The 20,946-nt window shown below is 44.8% G+C and overlaps 1 protein-coding gene across 1 annotated transcript in view; it reads right to left on the bottom strand.

Moving 5' to 3' along the window:
- slc39a9 (solute carrier family 39 member 9) overlaps positions 1-20,946 on the bottom strand; it is a 58,892-nt gene that overhangs the window by 12,733 nt on the left and 25,213 nt on the right. The window contains exons 2-5 of the mRNA XM_086003760.1: positions 20,815-20,923; positions 14,872-15,060; positions 11,107-11,175; positions 7,806-7,891 (exon numbers count right to left, since the gene is read on the bottom strand). Of these exons, the coding sequence (XP_085859886.1) occupies positions 7,806-7,891; positions 11,107-11,175; positions 14,872-15,060; positions 20,815-20,923 (453 nt within the window). The remainder of the gene's footprint in view (positions 1-7,805; positions 7,892-11,106; positions 11,176-14,871; positions 15,061-20,814; positions 20,924-20,946) is intronic.

The following is a 20,946-nucleotide window of genomic DNA, read 5'->3' on the forward strand; positions in this document are numbered from 1 at the left end:
AAGCCTGCTCCACCATTTAATAAGATCATGGCTGAACTTCTACATCAACTCCACTTTCCCACACTATCCCCATATCCCCTTGGTGCCCAAAAATCTATCCATCTCTGTCTTGAATATATTCAATGACTGAGCATCCACAGCCTTCTAGGGTATAGAATTCCAAAGAGTTACAACCCTCTGAGTGAAGAAATGTCTCCTCATCTCAGTCCTAAATGGTGATCCCTTATCCTGAGACTGTGACCCCTAGTTCGAGACACTCCAGCCAGGGGAAACAGCCTCTCAGCGTCTACCCTGTCATGCCCTCTAAGAATTTTATATGTTATGAGACCACCTCTCATTCTTCTAAACTCTAGGGAATATAGGGCTAGTCTACTCAATTTCAATTTCAATTTAAATCGCTTTATTGGCATGATAAGTTACATCTTATGTTGCCAAAGCATCAAAATACATTTATGGTTCAGCACATAAACGCAGTTCTATTCATACAGTGCATAAACAGGTATATCCCTGAGTGTACAAATATACATTCGCACCGTTTATATATATTCCTTTCTTAGCTTACTGGTTGTCCCTCTGTTCATGGCAAGCTGTAACATAGTGCGCCGCCAGTGTTATACAGCTTCTCTCCTCTCCCAGTAGGAATGGGAGTTTTTGGTTGTCATTCAGATTTCTGAAATCAGGGCATATTTGTGAGAATTTTTGGTAGAAATTCTCCCTGATGCCCTGATATTTTCCACAAGCTGTGAGGAAGTGCATCTCTGTCTCCACCACTCCCTGACTGCAGTGAGAGCATATCCTGTCCTCTCTTGGCAGCCTGGTCTGCCTGTGTCTGCCTTTTTCGATCGCTAGGCTATGTTCGCTAAGTCTGTACCTTGTCAAGGTTCTTCTCAGTTTGTTATCCTTTACCATGGTCAGGTAATCAGCTATGTTGTATTGTCTGTTTAGGGCCAAGTAGCAATTGAGTTTGCTTTGGGTTTTTGTTGTTTCTGCCCAATATGTCAGATATTTTTCCTTTTGCTTAGCGACGATTGTGTTGGGTCGAATTCTTTGTGTTACCCTGTCACTGTCCTGGGGCTGGTTATTGTTAGTATTGTTAGTAGTTACTTCACTGAGTCCCAGGACTAATTGACTGAGGGTATTCTTCTTTATGGTCAGCTCTTGGCATTTCAGGGCGTCGTAGTGATAGCATTGGGGATTGCTCATTTGTAGGTGATTCCAAAATTTGGTGGCTCTTTTTTGGATAGTGATTATTAATGGATATTGGCCTAGTTCCGCCCTGCATGCATTGTTTACTGTTTTCCTTTGAGTCCGGAGGATACTTTTACAGAATTCTGCATGTAGGATCTCAATTGGGTGTTTGTCCCATTTTGCAAATTCTTGTTGAGTTAGCGGTCCCCATACCTCACTGCCATAGAGTGCAATTGGTTCAATTACTGATTTGAAAATTTTGAGCCAAATGCTAATTGGGATTTCTATTTGGATTGATTTTTTGATGGCATAGAAAGCCCTTCTTGCTTTCTCTTTCAGTTCATTCACAGCCAGTTTGAAGTTTCCCGTAGAACTGATTTTTAAGCCCAAGTATGTGTAGTTAGTGGTTTGTTCAATTTTGGTTGTTCCTACTGTGAAATTTATTTTGGGTCCCTGATGTTTGGATCTTTGCTGGAACACAAGGACTTTGGTTTTTTGGGGATTTATTGTCAGGGCCCAAGTCTGGCAGTACGACTCCAGCAGGTCCAGGTTTTGCTGTAGCCCCTCTTTAGTAGGTGACAGCAGAACCAGGTCGTCTGCATAGAGGAGGAATTTAACCTTGGATTCATATAGGGTGAGGCCGGGTGCTGTAGATTGTTCAAGTAGTTTTGCCAATCCATTTATGTAAATATTAAAGAGTGTCGGTGAGATTGGCGAGCCCTGCGTCACCCCCCGCCCCTGTGGGAAGTATTTTGTTTGTTTGTCTCCAATTTTAACTGCACATTTGTTGTTTGTATACATTGATTTAATTACATCATATGTTTTCCCTCCTACCCCACTTTCGATAAGTTTCAGGAATAAACCGTCATGCCAGATGGAGTCGAAAGCCTTCTGGAAATCTACAAAGCATGCGTAGATTTTGCTTTTGTTATTGTGAACGTGTTTGTCAATTAGGGTCTGTAGGGTGAAGATATGATCGGATGTTCTATAGTTTGGCAGGAATCCAATTTGGCTTTTACTCAAGACATTGTGCTCCTCAAGGAAGTTTATAAGTCTTTTGTTTATGATGCTACAGAATACCTTCCCCAGGTTACTGTTTACACAGATGCCTCGATAGTTGTTTGGGTCGATTTTGTCCCCACTTTTGTATATGGGCGTTATGAGTCCTTTGTTCCAGATATCAGGGAAATAACCGACACTCAGAACCAAGTTGAAGAGTTTTAGGATAGCCAGTTTCATTTTGTTGTCTGTGTGTTTAATCATCTCGTTTAGTATGCCATCTGTCCCGCAGGCTTTTCCTGGTCGCAGGTCCTTGAGTTTTTCAAGAAGTTCTTTTTCTGTTATTATGGCGTCCAGCGGGTTTTGGTTATCTTTTATGGCCATTTCTAGCTTTTCCAGTTTTTTGCATATTTGGTGTTGCTCTGGTCTTAGTGTTTTTTTCTGGTATAATTTTTCAAAGTGGTTTACCCATGTGTCCCCATTTTGAATGGCCAAATCGTCGTGTTGTTTTTTGTGTAGTGTTTTCAAGTTTTCCCAGAAACAATTGGAATCAATGGATTCCTCCATGGAGCTGAGTGTATTCTTAATATATTGCTCTTTTTTGGTTCTGAGTGTGTTTCTGTATTGTGTTAGTGTCTGACAATAAGTAAGGCGTAGTTCCTCGTTTTCTGGATGTCTGTGTTTTTGGTTTGATATTTTTCTAAGTTTTTTCCTCATGTTATGGCAATCTCGGTCAAACCATTTTTCATAGTTTTTTGTTTTGGGTTTGTTCTTGCGAGCTTTCAAGTTTGCATTTGTTGCCAAATTATCAAAAATATTGTTTAGTTTACTAACTGCCCGGTTTACGCCTTCTTTATTGTGAGTGTATATGTTATCCAGAAAGGTGTCTAAGAGAGCTTGAGTTGATGCATTGCTAATTGTTTTCTGGTATTTTTCCGTGTCGTTTTTGGCCCATCTGTACGATTTTTTGGTGTTGTACAGTTTACTGGGTTGTGTTTCTATGTTGTTTGTTTCTGTCTTTTTGAGGAACATAGTAATTTGACTGTGATCTGACAGTGTTGTTTGTGGTTTGACTGTGAATGCTCTGAAAGAGGATGGGTCTAAGTCTGTAATCATATAGTCTACTGTGCTGCAGCCAAGAGGTGAGCAATAGGTCGATCTTCCTAGGAGGTCTCCTATGAACCTACCATTGACAATGTACAGACCCAGGTTTCGACAGAGCTGTAGTAGCTGTTTTCCGTTGGTATTTGACTGCTTGTCGCAGTTATGCCTGTATGGAAGGGAAGGGATGTCAAAGTGGTTATTCCCGAAAACATAATTGTTTCCCTGATTATTGGTGAAGTCTGGTTCTTCGCCCGTTCTTGAATTGAGGTCCCCACAGATCAACACGTTCCCCTGGGCCTGGTATTGGATAATTTCCCCCTCCATGTTGGAGAAGGTGTCCTCTTTAAAGTACGGGGAATCGATTGGAGGGATATAAAGTGCGCAAATGTAAACATCTTGGGTGTTTGAGATAATCTCCCTCTCAAGTTTGAGCCACATATGGTTTTCGCCCTTTTTTATAAATTTGATGTAATTCTTAAGTTCTGTTTTAAACCAGATCAGTATGCCTCCGGAGTCTCTGCCTTGGGTTACACTTGGTAATTTATTGGAGGGCACCACCAGCTCAGTGTACCCTTGGGGACAGCCAGTGTGTCCTTTTCCTTTATACCAAGTTTCCTGTAAAATGATAATATCTAGGTCTTTAGTTTCATCTATGAACTCTGGGGTCCTACTTTTCACTTCTCGCAGTGAAGAGCGTAGACCTTGGATATTCCAGGTCGAAATATATAAGGATTTCATGTTAAGTTTGATCTTTTACTATGATAGGTTAAAGAGTGGTACGTGTTTGTCGTGTCTAAGTGTGGGAAAAAAAAGATCACATCAGTTGTCTACAAAAGTTAATACAATTTGGTTACAGTTCTTTCTATTAATTAGTCCTTGATCCATAAGGCGGAAGTAGATGCTGCTGCACATCTGCTTATTGTCTCTTAATGGATTGTTTCTGTCTGAGGTATTGCGTACGTCCTGTGCATCTCTCCCTCTGTCTGGCTGGGAGCAGTCCTATTCCCCTGTGGGACAGGAGTGGTGCAGGTCTGACATTGTTGTTTTGCATGGGGATCCTCTCTGGTCTCGGTTGGTGTGTTGGTGGTCCTTGTAGTGTTCCTGATATGTACCCCGCTGATCTCTGGTGGTCGGGGGGGGGTCCTCTTGGAGTCTGGGTATGGACCCGGTTAAAAGCGACGTCCTTCAGGGCTTTAGCAAGGATCGATATTCTTTGCCTTTGGATGTGGACGTGGTCGTAAAGACATTCCTCATCGAGGGTGGGGTGTTGGGCCAGGTGTACGTTGTGGTTTGATTCGCAGTCTCTTGCTATGCTGGCATTTATCTCATGAATTGTGTTGTTGTTGAAGTCTGTTCTCGGCAATATTGTGGAAACAGTGATTCTAGTGTTTGGAAATGTACTGCTTGCTTTCCTAATCATTGCTCTGAGCGATGTTGCTACTTCTTTCTGTTGGGTCTTTAGGTCATTTGTGCCCGTGTGTATTATTATGTGTTGGGGGGAGCCTAATCTGGCTTTGGTCAGCCATCCCATGGCTCTGTTTGTTGTTGGGCACCAGATCTTTTCTACTTTACTTCTAGGGAATAGCTTTTTCTCCCATAGAAATTTCCCATTTGAGTCTATGAGTATTACGACGTCAGCCTTGTTTGTGTTTACTGTCTGGTGGCTTTCGCTTGGACTCATAGTGTGTGTGCTGGGCTGGGGTGTCTGGTGTGTGCGTACCTCTTGTGAGCGGCCCGCTTGTGGTTCCACGGTGGTGGGGGAAGATTGAGAATCAGTATGCTGGTCGGTCTGTGTGGCACCCCTTGTATTGTGTGTCTGTTGCTTTTGTTCCGTGTGGGAGTGCAGCCGTTCCGTCCGGCTCTGTCTTGTCTTATCTCTAGCCTCTGGTTGCTGGTCTAATGGTGTTTTCTCTCCTCTATGGCTCTCTTCTTTTTCCTGCAGCTCTTTCACCTGATTCCTAAGTAGATTCACCTGGTTCTCAAGTAGCTTCAGCTCTCTCTTGTGTCTCTCCCTCTCCTGATTTTGATTGTCATTCATTTTGAGGAAGTCCTCTCTAAGTTTAACCACCTCTATCTCTAATTGATTAAATTTATCTTTTGGTTGTATCTGGCTGTGTGATCCCGGGGTATGTGTCTGGTCGGCCCTGGTAGGCTCACTCACTTCCTGGCTAGGCTGGTCGGCCCTGGAGGGCTCACTCACTTCCTGGCTATGCTGCTCTTCTCTTGGTGAGCTGGGAATGGTAGGGGGACTATGTGTGGCTTCCTCCCTGGTAGTTATGCTGGGGTTTGTCAGTTGTATCGTGTGGCTGTGGTTCCCCGGGGTTAGTGTCTGGTTTGAACTGTGTGGCTCGTTCACCTCCTGACCAGGCAGATTTTCTCCTGGTAAGTTGTCAATGTTGGGGGGAGTGCGGGCCACTCTGGGGCTGTTCCTTCCCCCCTTAGTTAATTTTCTCAGTGTCCTGAAGGCCGTTGCAAATTTGTCGAGGTTGCCTTGCACTAATATTGTCCCGGTATTGTACGCGTTGACCGTCGTAGTTGAACTGTCTCCTGGTGTGTTAATTTTCATTATGGACCCATTTGCGGTATTTTCTAGCTTAACATTGGTATAGTGTGATTTTATTGCTGTGATCCAAGCCACTGGCTGATCTGAGTAGAAAATGAGGTTACTTTTTGTCCCATTGTTGTAACAGTCAGCAAAAAGTGTTTCTGGTTTTTCTCTCATCTGCTCATGCTTGATCGCTTTTATAGCTTTTTTTGCAGTGTTGGGGGGAATCTGGAAGCGGGGCTGTTGTGGATCTTCTGATTCGCTCATTTTTGGTAAAGTATTGTTGATCTTAGAATAAGCTTTTCTGGGGCCCCGGGTTTGGTGTTTCCCTCTCCCTGTTCGCGAGCTTTCCCGGTCCCCCTCTCCGACCCCGTGGTCCCTGGGCCTCGGCTTCTGGGTTCACCCTTCTCAGGTCTGGGTCTGTGAGCCGCTGTTTCCCGGTGCCTTCGGGCTGTTCCCCTCCCCCTCAGAGGCCTCTGTGCCTCTGTCTCGGCCTGGCTCCTCGGGCCTTTCCCTGGCTTCAGTCTCCCTCCCTGGGCCCTGTACTCACAGTCTTGGTTTGCTTCTGGAAGCCTTCTGGTTGCTCCCCTTCTCCTCAGAGGTCTCTGGGCCTGGCTCCTCGGGCCTTTCCCGGGCTTTCTAGCCCAGCCGCCGCTCGGGTTGTGCCTCGTTCGCCGTTCGGGTGCTGGACTGCGGTCGTCGCTCGGGTGCTGGACTGCGGCCGTCGCTCGGGTGCTGGACTGCGGTCGTCGCTCGGGTGCTGGACTGCGGCCGCCGATCGGGCCGTGTCTCGTTCGCCGCTCGGGCTCCCCGAGTCACCTCGTTCCGGCTGCCGCTGCGTCTCCGTGCGGCCTCCCCGATTCGCCTCGTTTCCCGAAGCGGCCTCCCCGAGTCTCCTCGCTCCGGCTGCCGCTGCGTCTCCGTGCGGCCTTCGCGCCTCGGTTCCCGATGCGGCCGAGTCACCTTGCTTCTGCTGCTGCTGTGGCCCCGTTTGTTTTTTTTTTCCCTTATTTTTTTTTTTTTTCTTTGGCTTTTTTTTTTCTAGTTTCCTCTGGTTTTTTTTCCTTTGGTGGTCTTTTCCTTCCTTACTTAATCTAGACTAAACTAAACTTAAACTTAACTAAACAAACTAAACTAACTTAACTAGAACTAAATTTAACTTTAAAACCTTTTTAAACTTGAAATGAACCTTTTTTTTCCCCACTTTAAACACTAAAAACACTAAAAATTCAGCAGCCCATCTTCAGCGTGTGTATTCACTCTGTCTGGCTGTCTGGCCAATCTCAATCTCAATCTCTCCTCATAGGACAGCCCTCTCAATCCAGGAATCAATCTAGTGAACCTTCGTTGCAGGTATAGCCTTCCTTAGGTGAGGAGGCCAAAACTGTACACAGTGCTCCAGGTGTGGTCTCACCAAAGCCTGATATAATTGCAGCAAGACCTCCTTACTGTTGTACTCCAAGCCCCTTGCAAAAGGCTAACATACCATTTGCCTTCCTGATTGCTTGCTGTACCTGCATGTTAACTTTCTGTGATTCGTGTACAAGGACACCCAAATCCCTCTGAATACCGACTTTTACTAGTCACTCGCCATTTAAAAAATATTCTGCCTTTCCAGTCTTCCTACCAAAGTGGATAACTTCATACTTCCCCATATTATACGCCATCCAGCACCTTGTCCAATCCCTTAACTGGTCTATATCCTTTTAGAGTCTTCCTCACAGCTTACTTTCCCATGGTGGGAATTGACCGCCCCCTCCGGATTATTAGTCAAGGCCTCCGGTAAGTCCAATAAGATAGTCACTACACTACTGTTCAAGCCAGGCCTCGGAATTACCAGTCCACTACTGTACCAGCATCTAAAGGGGGAAAATGTCCAGTTAAATCCAATCACTGAAAATTTATCTCAAACCCTAAAACGTGGAATACAGTAAAGAAAGAATGGGAAATCCAAGATTTGGATACTTACTTTGTGCAACATAATAGCTACAAATACAATCAACTGTACACTTGTCTGTGATGTGGAAGCTGCTGCACCCAATGCAATGCCATCCGCTGTAAGGGAAAGGAATAGATAAGGCTGGGTAGTGCAGGGCGATACAGAAATAAAAGACGCTGCTTCAAACCCAGTAACTCCCAGCCATGGGCAAAACTGACAAGCTGAAAATGGTCACTGTTAGTTACAACTTGCTTGATAAAATAGACTCCACGATTAGAAAGCTAAACTGTTTTTGGTAGATGACAAATGATGATAGAGAGGCTGTGTGGTCAGCTGGGTTACCACATAGGGCAGTGCATAGACTAGTTCAGAGCTCTGACATTAGGCCAACAGGCAGGAAGGGGAAACAATGGGTTGAAATACCACCAGCAGGTGCAATGTGCATTAGGTTACATTGGTTGTCCTTTCCACGATCCCGCCTTGCATTACTTAAAGGCAAACAGGACCTGTAGTAAAACAACATTTTCTTTTAAATCACGTCCTACGTGCCAGAGAAAGGTTGTGGATTCGATCCAGCCAGCGGCTCAATCTGTGATTACATGTTCCACTGCTCACACAGTAAGAGACAAACTGGAAAAGCCAAGAAAGGGAAAAGGAGCAGGACTTAAATGAACAGAGCAGAGCGAGAATGGCTCAGAAAACAGCAACTCTCAGAAGGCGGGAGTGCATTGGAGGCACACACAGCATTTGTGCAGTTCCAGATGCAGTTTACTGGAGACAGGAACCATCTGAAATGTACATAGGACTGATTAATCACAGTTAAGTCTTTAGGAATTATTCTGACAAGCTACAACAATAATAATCTATTATCTGTGGTGCCGAGTTACAGTTAATCTATGAAACCATTTAAATCTGAACTTCCTGTTTAATTCTGAATGCATAGAAATCACCATTGAACTGTAAAAACAGGGTTCCTAGTGGCTCATCGTAAAATTTGGAAAAAATTGCAGGGTTATGGGAAAAAAGCAGTGGCATGGGACTAATGGGAGAGCTCTTTCAAAGAGCTGGCACAGGCACGATGGGCTGAATGGCCTCCTTCTGCAGTGTACGATTCCATGATTCATCCACTTTGGACCTAAAGGATAGAACCGGGTACCTCCTAAATGGTGAAAGGCTAACAGTGGAGGCCCAATGAGACTTGGAGGTCCAGGTACATAGATCATTAAAATGTCATGAACTGGTACAAAAAATAATCAAAAAGGCTAATGGAATGCTGGCCTTTAAATCTAGAGGACTAGAATACAAGTGGGTAGAAGTTATGCTGCAGCTGTACAAAGCCCTGGTTAGACCACACCTGGAGCACTGTCAGCAATTCTGGACACGACGTTAGGAAGGATATATTGGCCTTGGAGGGAGTGCAGCGTAGGTTTACCAGAATGATACCCGGACTTCAAGGGTTAAGTTACGAGGAGAGATTACACAAAAGGGTTGTATTCCCTAGAATTTAGAAGGTTAAGGGGTGATCTGATCGAAGTTTTCAAGATATTAAGGGGAACAGATAGGGTAGAGAGAGAGAAACTATTTCCCCTGGTTGGGGATTCTAGGACTAGGGGGCATAGTCTAAAAATTAGAGCCAGTCCTTTCAGGAGTGAAATTAGGAAACGGTTCTACACAAAAAGGGTGGTGGAAGATTGGAACTCTCTTCCGCAAATGGCAATTGATGCTAGATCAATTATTAATTTTAAATCGGAGATTGATAGCTTTCTGTTAACCAAAGGGATTAAGGCATATGGGCCAAAGGTGGGTACAGGAAACTTTCGTTTATCTGGAGGTTAAATGTCCGGCAAGCTCTATCTACCGGCAAAATTCAAGAGTCAGTTCAGATAATTTTTTTTCTTTTCGTTGCTTCTTTTCTCCAGTCCTGGCTCTGCAAGCGTCTCTGTAGCTAAGCAACAGCTTCAGCTAGACGCTTGCAAGCTGCGCCGACTGTTTTGACGCTGGGTTTGTTGCTTCACACGGAGCTCTGAGCTCCGTATGTTTTAACATTAGCGCTGTTTCTACGACAGTTTTGATCTAACAGCACCAGCTCGGTCCCGTCGGTGCCGGATACCAGAAAGTTTCCTGTATATGGAGTTAGGTCGCAGATCAGCCATGATCTCATTGAATGGTGGAACAGGCTCAAGGGGCTGAATGGCCTCCTCCTGTTCCTATTTAACAGGGTCATAAAGTGCTGATTCAGTCGCTGCTCTGTATTGAGTTAGGTGATCTCTGTCGTGGCAATAGGGTGCCATGACCGGACTCAGCACCCCTGGAATGGCAGTGCTCAGGCTTGGAGACCACTCTGCAAATCCCTACCTATCCTCGCACATCTCAGCAGGAGTTATGGGGTAGTGACCACCATTGCTAATTTTTTCTCCTCCCCAGATCAGTGTGTTGAAGTCACACAAACCCTAGATTTACTGTGTTAAGCACTAAAACCTATAACCTCGTTTGCCTGGATCCAGGTACTGGGACATGCATTTCCAAAATCCTTCTAAAAAGTCCAAATGCAAAACTGGCCTGCTCTCATGGTGCGTGAGTTTGTTCCACGAAACTACCTCTACACAAACATTTAAGGAACTGGTGAAATGTTCAACATACCCAATATAAATTTACAGTAATATAGCTAAAGGTGTAAAGAAGCGAGAGAGAGAGAAAGCGAGAGAAAGAGAATTGGAACTGGTTGCAAACTTGCTATTCCATGAAACAAGGTTCAAAAAAAAAAAAAAATTAAATTACCGCCCACCCCCCCCGAAAAACCATACCACAAAATCCTTTTGCGGGCACCTCTACTATGCTGGACCTAAACTGCTACAAGAGAACTCTTTCAAGTAATAAGCTCTGAAACCACGAGATGGAATGAAAATAAAGTTACACAAGTAGTGATAACAAGCCCACTGCTGGTTAAACGAAAAAATGATCAGAATCAAAACCTCTGCGGGATTGAGTGGCAGGGGCAAAGCTGGGGGGGGGGGGGGGGGGCGGGTGGAGAAGAGAGAGGCATCACACAAAAGACCTTGTACAATTACAGCAGCTTTGAACAGTCTTTGTGTTTTAGCACTACGCGGAGATCAGGTAACTGATACAGGAGGCAGTGGACCAGAAATGGTTTGGCATATTCTGTGCTTAGATTTGGTTGACCATTTAATTGAACACATCACACATCAGCAGTCTGAATCGAGCCACTGAAAGAGCACCATCAGCTCGTCACTTTGAAACCCTGACGTGTATTTTGGACACAGTAGAAGCGCTGGAATTAAAGCTGTCACACGACATGATGAATTAGCATTACCTGCTGCATGAACCACCAGTCCAAGTGTGGTGGTGATCTTGGTATTTGCTGTTCGCGCAGCTTCAGGGTCTGAAAGACATATTAAACACAAAATGAACCGTGCAGAGAACTCCCGCAAATTTAAACACAGCATCAATCATTTCAGCAGGATATTTTCATATACAAGCCATTTCTTTGATCCTATGTCCCTTCGTTGGATGTCCACCCAAGCTTCCTGTAGTTGACCACCAGGTGGTACAAGAGGCCCCCCTTGGCGTGATTCTGCCCTGTTCAATATCCCACCCAAAGACATGCTGAAGCCCTTGCTGTGCCACTGGTGTCTTCCCTCTTAACCAAGCCTAGCTTAGTAACCAAGGTGGATAATAGTCTTTGAGAGATGGTAACCACACATATTGAACCATTTGTCTGTATTAGAACAGTTTTAACAAATTACTTTCTCAGTACAGCACAATTTTGACTGATTTTTTGTGTGCAAAGGAACTATCAAAATCTGGTGTTTTGGAAAAAGGTCAGTTACTTTTACACCAGTTGGGAAAATCCAGAAGAGTCCTGAAGTCATATCACAGGTTTACAGGCCAGAGCAGTCTGTGGTGGGCTGGACTATTGAGAATTACAGCATGTCGCTGTAGGACAGAGTCCTCACACCAAAATATGGCTTTTATTTGTGATTTTGTAAAGAAAGCTGTTAAATGCCACAAAAGTGCTAATATTTCACGGCATATTCACAGTGTGTGGAATACAAAGGGGAGAAGTGATGCTTCAGTTATCCAAGGCCTTGGTCAGACCCTATCTGGGAGTATTGCATTCAGTTCTGGGCACCTCACCTTAAGAAATTATTACTGGCCTTGAAGTGGGTGTAGCACAGATTCAACAGAATGATACAGGGAACTTTGTGCTATCCAGCACCCACAGGACCGAGCTGCTGCCGTTGCCTAAAAAGTGCCGTACTCTCCAGAGTTAATGTTGAGAGATACGGAGATTCTTATCTCCGTATTTGACAACAAACACTGTTGCTTAGCAACAGCTTCTAAACACTCGGGTGTGGCCCTAAAGCTCTGTAGCTGAAGCTGTTGCTATAGCTACAGACCTTGCACAGCTTGACTGTTCAAACAAAGCAAAAAAAAAAAAAAAAAAATGAATAATAAACAGCTGCTGATTTTTGCCGGTGGCTCCAGGTTGCTGAATAGCTCACCTCCAGATAGCACAAAGTTTCCTGTACTGGGAATTAAAGGGTTTTATTTTTTATTTGTTCATGGGAGCCACGGGCAAGGCCAGCATTTATTGCCCATCCCTAATTGCCCTTGAGAAGGTGGTGGTGAGCAACCTTCTTGAACCGTTGCAGTCCATGTGATGAAGGTACCCCACAGTGCTGTTAGGGAGTTCCAGGATTTTGACCCAGCGACGATGAAGGATCGGTGATATACTTCCAAGTCAGGATGGTGTGTGACTTGGAGGTGGTGGTGTTCCCATGCGCCTGCTGCTGCCCTTGTCCTTCTAGGTGATAGGAGGTCACGGGTTTGGGAGGTGCTGCCGAAGCAGCCTTGGCGAGTTGCTGCAGTGCATCTTGTAGATGATACACACTGCAGCCATGGTACGGCAGTGGATGGGGTGTCAATCAAGCAGGCTGCTTTGTCCTCGATGGTGTTGAGCTCCTCGAGTGTTGTTGGAGCTGCACTCATCCAGGCAAGTGGAGAGTATTCCATCACACTCCTGACTTGTGCCTTTTAGATGGTGTAAAGGCTTTGGGGAGTCAGGACGTGAGACACTGGCTGCAGAAAACCCAGCCTCTGACCTGCTCTTGTTGCCACAGTATTTATGTGGCTGGTCCAGTTAAGTTTCTGGTCAATGGTGACTCCCAGGATATTGATGGAGGGGGCTTCGGCGATGGTAATGCCGTTGAATGTCAAGGGGCGGTGGTTGGACGGTCGCTTGTTGGAGATAGTCATTGCCTGGCACGGTTAACTTACGAGGATGGGTTGCATGAAATTGGCTGGTATTCCCTTGAGTTAAAATGATAAAAAGGATTCGAAAGATACAGAGAAGCTATTTTCTCTTGTGGGTGATTACAAAACAAGAGAGCACAATCTTAAAATTAGAGCTAGGCCATTCAGGAGCTAAATCAGGAAGCTCTTTCACACAAAGGTAAATGTTGTTGAGGTGCAGATCAACCATGATCTAATTGAATGGTGGAACAGGCTCGAAGGGCTGAAAGTCCTACTCCTGTTCCGAAGTATAAAAGAAAACCTGACTGGAATCACGTAGGTCTACTGCTCATTGTGATACATGAATGACCTGGACTTGGGTATACGGGGCATAATTTCAAATTCTGCAGATGACATGAAACTGAGAAATGTAGTAAACAGTGAGAAGGATAGTAGCAGACTTCAGGAGGACAGACAGACTGGTGAAATGGGCAGACACACGGCAGATGACGTTTAACACACAGAAGTGTGAAGTGATTTGTTTTGTTAGGAAGAATGAGGAGAAGCAATATAAAAACATAACAAATAGAAGGAGTAGGCCATATGGCCCATCGAGCCTTCTCTGCCATTCAATAAGATCATGGCTAATCTTCGACCTCAACGCCACATTCCTGCCCGATCCCCATCTCATATTCTATGATACAATATAAACTAAATGGTACAATTTTTGAAGGGGGTGCAGGAACAGAGACACCCGGGGGTGTACGAACACACGCCATTGAAGGTGACAAATTGAGAAGGCTATTAAAAAGGCATACAGGATCCTTGGCTTTATTAATAGAGGCATAGAGTACCAAAGCAAGAGAGTTATGCTAAATCTTTATAAAACACTGTGTAGGCCTCAGCTGGAGTATTGTGTTCAGTTCTGGGCACCACACTTTAGGAAGGATGTAAAAGCTTTGGAGAGGGTGCAGAAGAGATTTACTAGAATGCTCCCAGGGATGAGGGGCTTCAGTTATGTGGAGAGACCAGAGAAACTGGGATCGTTCTCCTTCGAGCAGAGTAGGTCAAGAGAAGATTTGATAGGTGTTTAAAGATTCAATAAGGGGGAAAATTGCAGGGCTATGGGAAAAGAGCAGGGGAGGGGGACTAATTGATAGTTCTTTCAAAGAGCCGGCACAGGCACGATGGGCCGAATGGCCGCCGCCTTCTATGCTGTATGATTCTATGAAACAATTGTCACACACACACACACACACACACTAAGACTAGGGAGGAAGAAAAGAAGGGAGGCTGCAATTAAAAAAAGGTATCTGGTTCAGTGATTGCGTGTGGGTGCACTACTTTAATTATACCAATCTAAAGATTGCACAGAGCGAACTGAAATTTAGCCTAGCTTCACGATAGCCTTGTATGAAACACCAGGCATGGGAACAATGAGGTCTCACAGTTGCAAGAAAGCCACACTTGATGGGCTGCCTTCCATACATTCCTAAAATTTCAGCAGCAACTTCTCATCCCCATACTTTAGCTGGCAGTGCATGTGGACTATAACAAAGCCTTGAATGGTTCACTTGTTCAGCCTTGATTTTAAACTAAACAGTCACCTTAGACCAGTGCTTCTTTATCTGGGCTGATCACCTTTTCGGTTGGGCTCAGACAGACTGTTTGAACAAACCCTCGAGACAGTTCAGAAGCAGAAATGGCAAATACGACACAGCCCAGTTAAATTGAAGATATTTTACACTTGCACACCACGGTGAGTAGCGCATTGGCTTCGGCTCACCGTGTCTCACGGCATTATTTGGCGGAGCGAGCCACTGAGATTCAAAGTACCTCTTACCATCGCTGGAGTGCATGTGAGAACTGCCTATCTGGTCGACCAGCAGCATAAAAACAAATCCAAGGACCAGTGATACACCAATGTATGCATGCAAAGCAATGTGTTCATGATCATGCTCAGTCGCTGCCGATTGTCCTGTCTTTACCGGATCCTCCGCCTTTTCCACTTCACCTCCATGGGGGCGTTTATCTGAGGAAGAGAAAAAATAGATTAAATCAGACTATACCTTTGATGGGGGGGGCAGAAGCCTTTCTTTACGACTTAAACTGGAATGTTCAAACCCTGCGGGATTCAGTGACCCCACAGGTCACTCTCCAATCAAGCATGTTTAAAACTTCACTACTCTTCATGTGCGTGCAATGAATCAACCAGCACTACAGTTACACTGGTTCACACCAATTTCCCCTGCCAGTTTGCACCATGGGGCAATTCTCAGAGTACAGCACAGGCAACAGCAAGCCAAAACGCAGTTGTTTCCTCTTGCTGTCCTGCAGCAGGGGCTGTACCAGACACTGTACTACTGTAGTATAGTCATTCTACTTGACCCCAAGGCAGTCCACTGCTCCGACTGAAAGAATGCCTGTAGGTTGTAAAATCGGCTTTTCCCAAATGTCTGCCAGTGTACAAATCTTTCTACAGTTCAGTATTTTAAAAGCTATCCTCATTGTTATGATTCTCCTCATTATCATATCCATATTATGATCTGGAATACACCACCAGTGAATGTGGTGTATTTGGATTTTCAGAAGGCCTTTGATAAAGTCCCACATAAGAGGTTAGTGTGCAAAATTAAAGCACCTGGGATTGGGGGTAATATACTGGCATGGATTGAAAATTGGTTAACAGACAGGAAACAGAGATTAGGAATAAATGGGTCTTTTTCAGGGTGGCAGGCGGCTATTTCCAAGTTGGCTGACGACACAAAACTAGGTGGGATTGTGAGTTGTGAGGAGGATGCAAAGAGGCTTCAAGGCGATTTAGACAAGTTGAGTGAGTGGGGAAATACATGACAAAATAACATGAATAAATGTGAAGTTATCCACTTCAGTAGGAAAAACAGAAAGGCAGAGTATTATTTAAATGGTGATAGATTGGGAAATGCTGATGTACAGAGGGACTTGGGTGTCCTTGTACACCAGTCACTGAAAGCAAACATGCAGGTGCAGCAAGCAGTTAGGAAGGCAAATGGTATGTTGGCCTTCATTGCAAGAGGATTTGAGTACAGGAGCTAGGATGGCTTACTTAGTTATACAGGGCCTTGGTGAGACCACACCTGGAGTACTGTGTGCAGTTTTGGTCTCCTTACCCAAGAAAGGATATACCTGCCATAGAGGGAGTGCAGCCAAGGTTCACCAAACTGATTCCTGGGAAGGCAGGACTGTCGTATGAGGAGAGATTGGGTCGACTAGGCCTGTATTCACTAGGGTTTAGAAGAATGAGAGGGGATCTCAATGAAACGTATAAAATTCTGACAGGGCCAGACAGACTGGATGCAGGGAGGATGTTTTCCCCTGGCTGGGGGGGGGGGGGGGGTCCAGAAGGAGGGGTCACAATCTCAGGATACGGGGGAGGACATTTAGGACTGAGATGAGGAGAAATTTCTTCACTCAGAGGGTGGTGAACCTGTGGAATTCTCTACCATAGAAGGCTGTGGAGGCCAGGTCACTGAATATATTTAAGAAGGAGATAGATAGATTTCTAGACACAAAAGGCATTTAGGGATATGGGGAGAGAGTGGGAATATGGTATTGAGATAGAGGATCAGCCATGATCATATTGAACGGTGGAGCAGGCTCAAAGGGCCGAATGGCCTACTCCTGCTTCTATGTTCTAGGTTTCTATCCAACAGTAACTTTCAAAAAGGGAATTGGATAATTACTTCAAAAGGAAAAATTTGCAAGACTAAAGGGGAAAGAGAGTGGGAATAATTGGATAGCTCTTTCAATGAGCTGGTACAGGCACGATGGACCAAATGGCCTCCTTTTGTGCTGTAGGATTCTACATTACAACAGTGACTCCACTCCAAAAGTACTTCATTGGCTGTAAAGCGCTTTGAAATGTCCTGTGGTCGTGAAAGGCGCTATATAAACGCAAGTCTTTCTATGATTCGCATTAAAAAGTATAAACAATAAAAATAGGTAGGCTTTATTTTCAGATGCTGCAGAGACCCATTTAGTCCATTAAAGTGAGGTCCATTTACATTAGTGGGATGTCTGGCACTACAACATGCAAAAAATAAAGACTGCAGACACTTGAACTGAAATAAAGGAGCACTGTGCAGCTTCAACCTTTGTCCTAATTAAAATCCTTGTTTCAGCAAAAATAACTTTTCCTCTCGCCTTATCTGGCAACTTTGATGAAATCACTCCAAGAGTTGTAATTTCAATCTGCTAATTAAAACTATACAGGATGAGAGCATCCCCCATTGCTCAGTTGTTAAATGTACTGCATTGTGTCAAAATGTACCAGAAAGTCTCAGCAAGTGTTGTAAAAGGGGTGGTACAGCTGGCCTCTGAACCTGGGGGGGGGGGGGGGTGGTGGAGAAAATCAAACTAGGCTCCCATTACCAATCACCGTCATAGAAACATAGCAGATAGGAGCAGGAGTAAACCATTCGGCCCCTCGAGCTTGCTCCGCCATTCAATGAGATCATGGCTGATCACCCAAATTCAGTACCCGGTTCCTGCCTTCTCCCCATACCCCTTGATCCCTTTAGCCTTAAGAAATATATCCAACTCCTTCTTGAATATATTTAATGAATTGGCCTCTACTACCTTCTGTGGTAGAGAATTCCACAGGTTCACCACGCTCTGGGTGAAGAAATTCCTCCTCATCTCTGTCCAAAATCACAGAAACAGAATCACAGAAACCCCACAGTGCAGATAGAGGCCATTTCGGCCCATCGAGCCTGCACCGACACATATCCCACCCGATCCCCGTAACCCCTACACCAACACATATCCCACCCTATCCCCGTAAACCAGCGTATTTAATCCCCCTAACACTAAGGGTCAATTTATCATAGCCAATCAACCTAACCTGCACATCTTTGGACTGTGGGAGGAAACCGGAGCACCCGGAGAAAACCCACGCAAACACGGGGAGAATGTGCAAACTCCACACAGACAGTCACCCGAGGCCGGATTCGAACCCGGGTCCCTGGCGCTGTGAGGCAACAGTGCTAACCACTACGCCACCGTGCTTACCCCTTATCCTTAGACTGCGACCCCTGGTTCTGGACACCCCCACCAGCGGGAACATCCTTCCTGCATCTAGTCTGTCTAGTCCGGTTAGAATTTTATAAGTTTCAATGAGATCCCCTCTCATTCTTCTAAACTCTAGCGAATACAAGCCTAATCGACCCAATCTCTCCTCATACGTCATTCCAGGTATCAGTCTGGTGAATCTTCGCTGCACTCCCTCCATGGCAAGAACATCCTTCCTCAGATAAGGCGACCAAAACAGCACACAATACTCAAGATGTGGTCTCACCAAGGCCCTGTACAACTGCAGCAAGACATCCTTGCTCCTGTACTCGAATCCTCTCGCTATGAAGGCCAACATACCATTTGCCTTCTTAACCGCCTGCTGCACCTGCATGCTTACCTTCAGCAACTGGTGCACAAAGACACCCAGGTCTCGTTGCACTTCCCCTTCTCCCAATCTATTGCCATTCAGATAATAATCTGCCTTCCTGTTTTTGCCACCAAAGTGGATAACCTCGCATTTATCCACATTATACTGCATCTGCCATATCACCCAACCTGTCCAAATCATACTGGAGTTTCTCGGCATCCTCCTCACAGCACACACGCCCACCCAGCTTTGTGTCGTCTGCAAACTTGGAGATATTACATCTAGTTCTCTCATCTAGATCATTAATATATATTGTGAATAGCTGGGGTCCTAGCACCGATCCCTGCGGTACCCCACTAGTCACTGCCTGCCACTCGGAAAAAGACCCGTTTATTCCAACTCTGCTTCCTGTCTGCCAACCAGTTCTCTATCCAAGTCAATACCTTACCCCCAATCCCATGTGCTTTAACTTTGCACGCTAATCTCTTATGCAGGACCTTATCGAAAGCCTTCTGAAAGTCCAAATACACCACATCCACTGGTTCTCCCTTATCTATTTTACCAGTTACATCCTCAAAAAATTCCAGTAGATTAGTCAAGCATGATTTACCTTTTGTAAATCCATGTTGACTTTGTCCGATCCTGTCACTGTTTTCCAAGTGCTCTGCTATTACATCTTTTATAATGGACTCTAGCATTTTCCCCACTACTGATGTCAGGCTTACCGGTCTATAATTCCCCATTTTCTCTCTACCACCTTTTTTTAAATAGTGGGGTTACGTTAGCTACCCTCCAATCCATGGGAAGTTTTCCAGAGTCTATCGAATGTTGGAAGATGACCAGCAATACCTCTAGTATTTCTAGGGCCACTTCCTTAAGTACCCTAGGTCACCATCCAGTGGATGCTGCTGGGAAAACTCAAGGACAGGATCAGGCTCAGTCCTGATGTGTCCCCATCCCCAGCAAATAGTTCGCGAACACTCACTGCTCAGGTCATTTGGGCGAGGTACTGCACCCAGGATACTGGACCCAAGCACAGTTCAACACCTTTGAGAGAGTAAGGGAGGAAAGCAAGATGCACAAGAGTAAGCGATACCCAGGTGTGATTGTAAGGCTATGATCTCATCAAGGGGGCTTGGAAAAAACCCACCATGGTATATTGCTGCTTTATGAACACCCAAATTTGATTACAGAACTAGAAATAATTGCAACAACTTTCTGGATATGCATCCAAAAGCAAGGACCCATCAAGAAGATTATACAAAAAGTACTCCCCTGAGCAATGTGGACACTTCAGCAATTGAGGTTTTACTTCTTTTGAAAATAGGCAACAATTTCCACACTTTATTTGGAAAAGTATATCTATTTATTAATATGTTATAAATTCTCCCTCTGCACATGACCTTGTTGCCTGTTGTCGTGTTTTTGGCATACTTTTGCGTCAAGTTTTACCATTATAAATTCCTATGTCCACATTTACAAATTGCCTAAGTAAATTTGTTACTTGTAATTACACCCTCCCATAAGTGGTAGCACTGTAATACGTCAGTTTAGAGTCTCCCAGCTCCTTAGCCGGTACTGCCGAGACATAGATATGCTCCAATCGACTCTACTTCTCCGCTTCCCAGAGGACAGCAATCTTTGCTATTTAACTATAAATAATCAAGGCAAAGTATTATGCAAAAAGTAAGGACAGAACGTTCTGACTTTAAAGTGTTGACTGAATTATATCAGTATGTTCTCTAACCCCACCTCACTTGAACAATACACTTGGTCTTGACTCCAGTGCGGTGCCATGGGAAGTTAATTTGAGGCCAAATAATAATTCAGAAAGTTTCATTGATGTTTGATGGTCCTAATTCAGCTCCACTAGCTCTGATGACCTTTTTAACCTGATAAATTAGTCATCTACTTTCAGGCATGCAATGAGTCAGTCATGAGAGTACAGTCGCTACTCAAAAACAACTGCATTGGCCTAATGATTATAGGGCATCCAGTTACAGGAAACTCTCGATTTACCGGCACCTAAATAACCGGAAATCTCGGAGTAGGTTCAGGTAAGTTTTACTTCATATTAGTGGCAGTTCCTGGATCTGTGGCTGTGTAACTGGGGCTCCTACATTTGTTGCTAAGCAACGGGGACGCTTGGTCTGCGGCCGGAGTTCCTGCACATGTTGCTAAGCAACAGGGAAGCCTGGATTTGTTGCTGTGTACGGAGCTCTCGTACCTTTTAACTATACCCCTCTGTAATCCGGACTTTGATAAACTGGCACCACGCCGGTCCCGTATACCAAAGAGTTTCCTGTACTTGCATTCTGTGCCCTACCGTGCTTTGAAACAGGACTTGGCTTGGGATCTAAACCTTACCGTGCAGAGCATCCTCGTAGAGTGCGTGAACCCCTTCAGGAACGATGACTGCTAGAGCAGTGCCGCACAGAAGCCCAGCACCAAGAACCGTCACCAACTTTAACCTTTCCTGGAGAGAAACAAACAAAAACA

The sequence above is a fragment of the Somniosus microcephalus genome, chromosome 12 (assembly GCF_052327205.1).
Source record: "Somniosus microcephalus isolate GS21.2 chromosome 12, FLI_Smic_1.0, whole genome shotgun sequence".
Classification (NCBI taxonomy): Eukaryota; Metazoa; Chordata; class Chondrichthyes; order Squaliformes; family Somniosidae; genus Somniosus; species Somniosus microcephalus.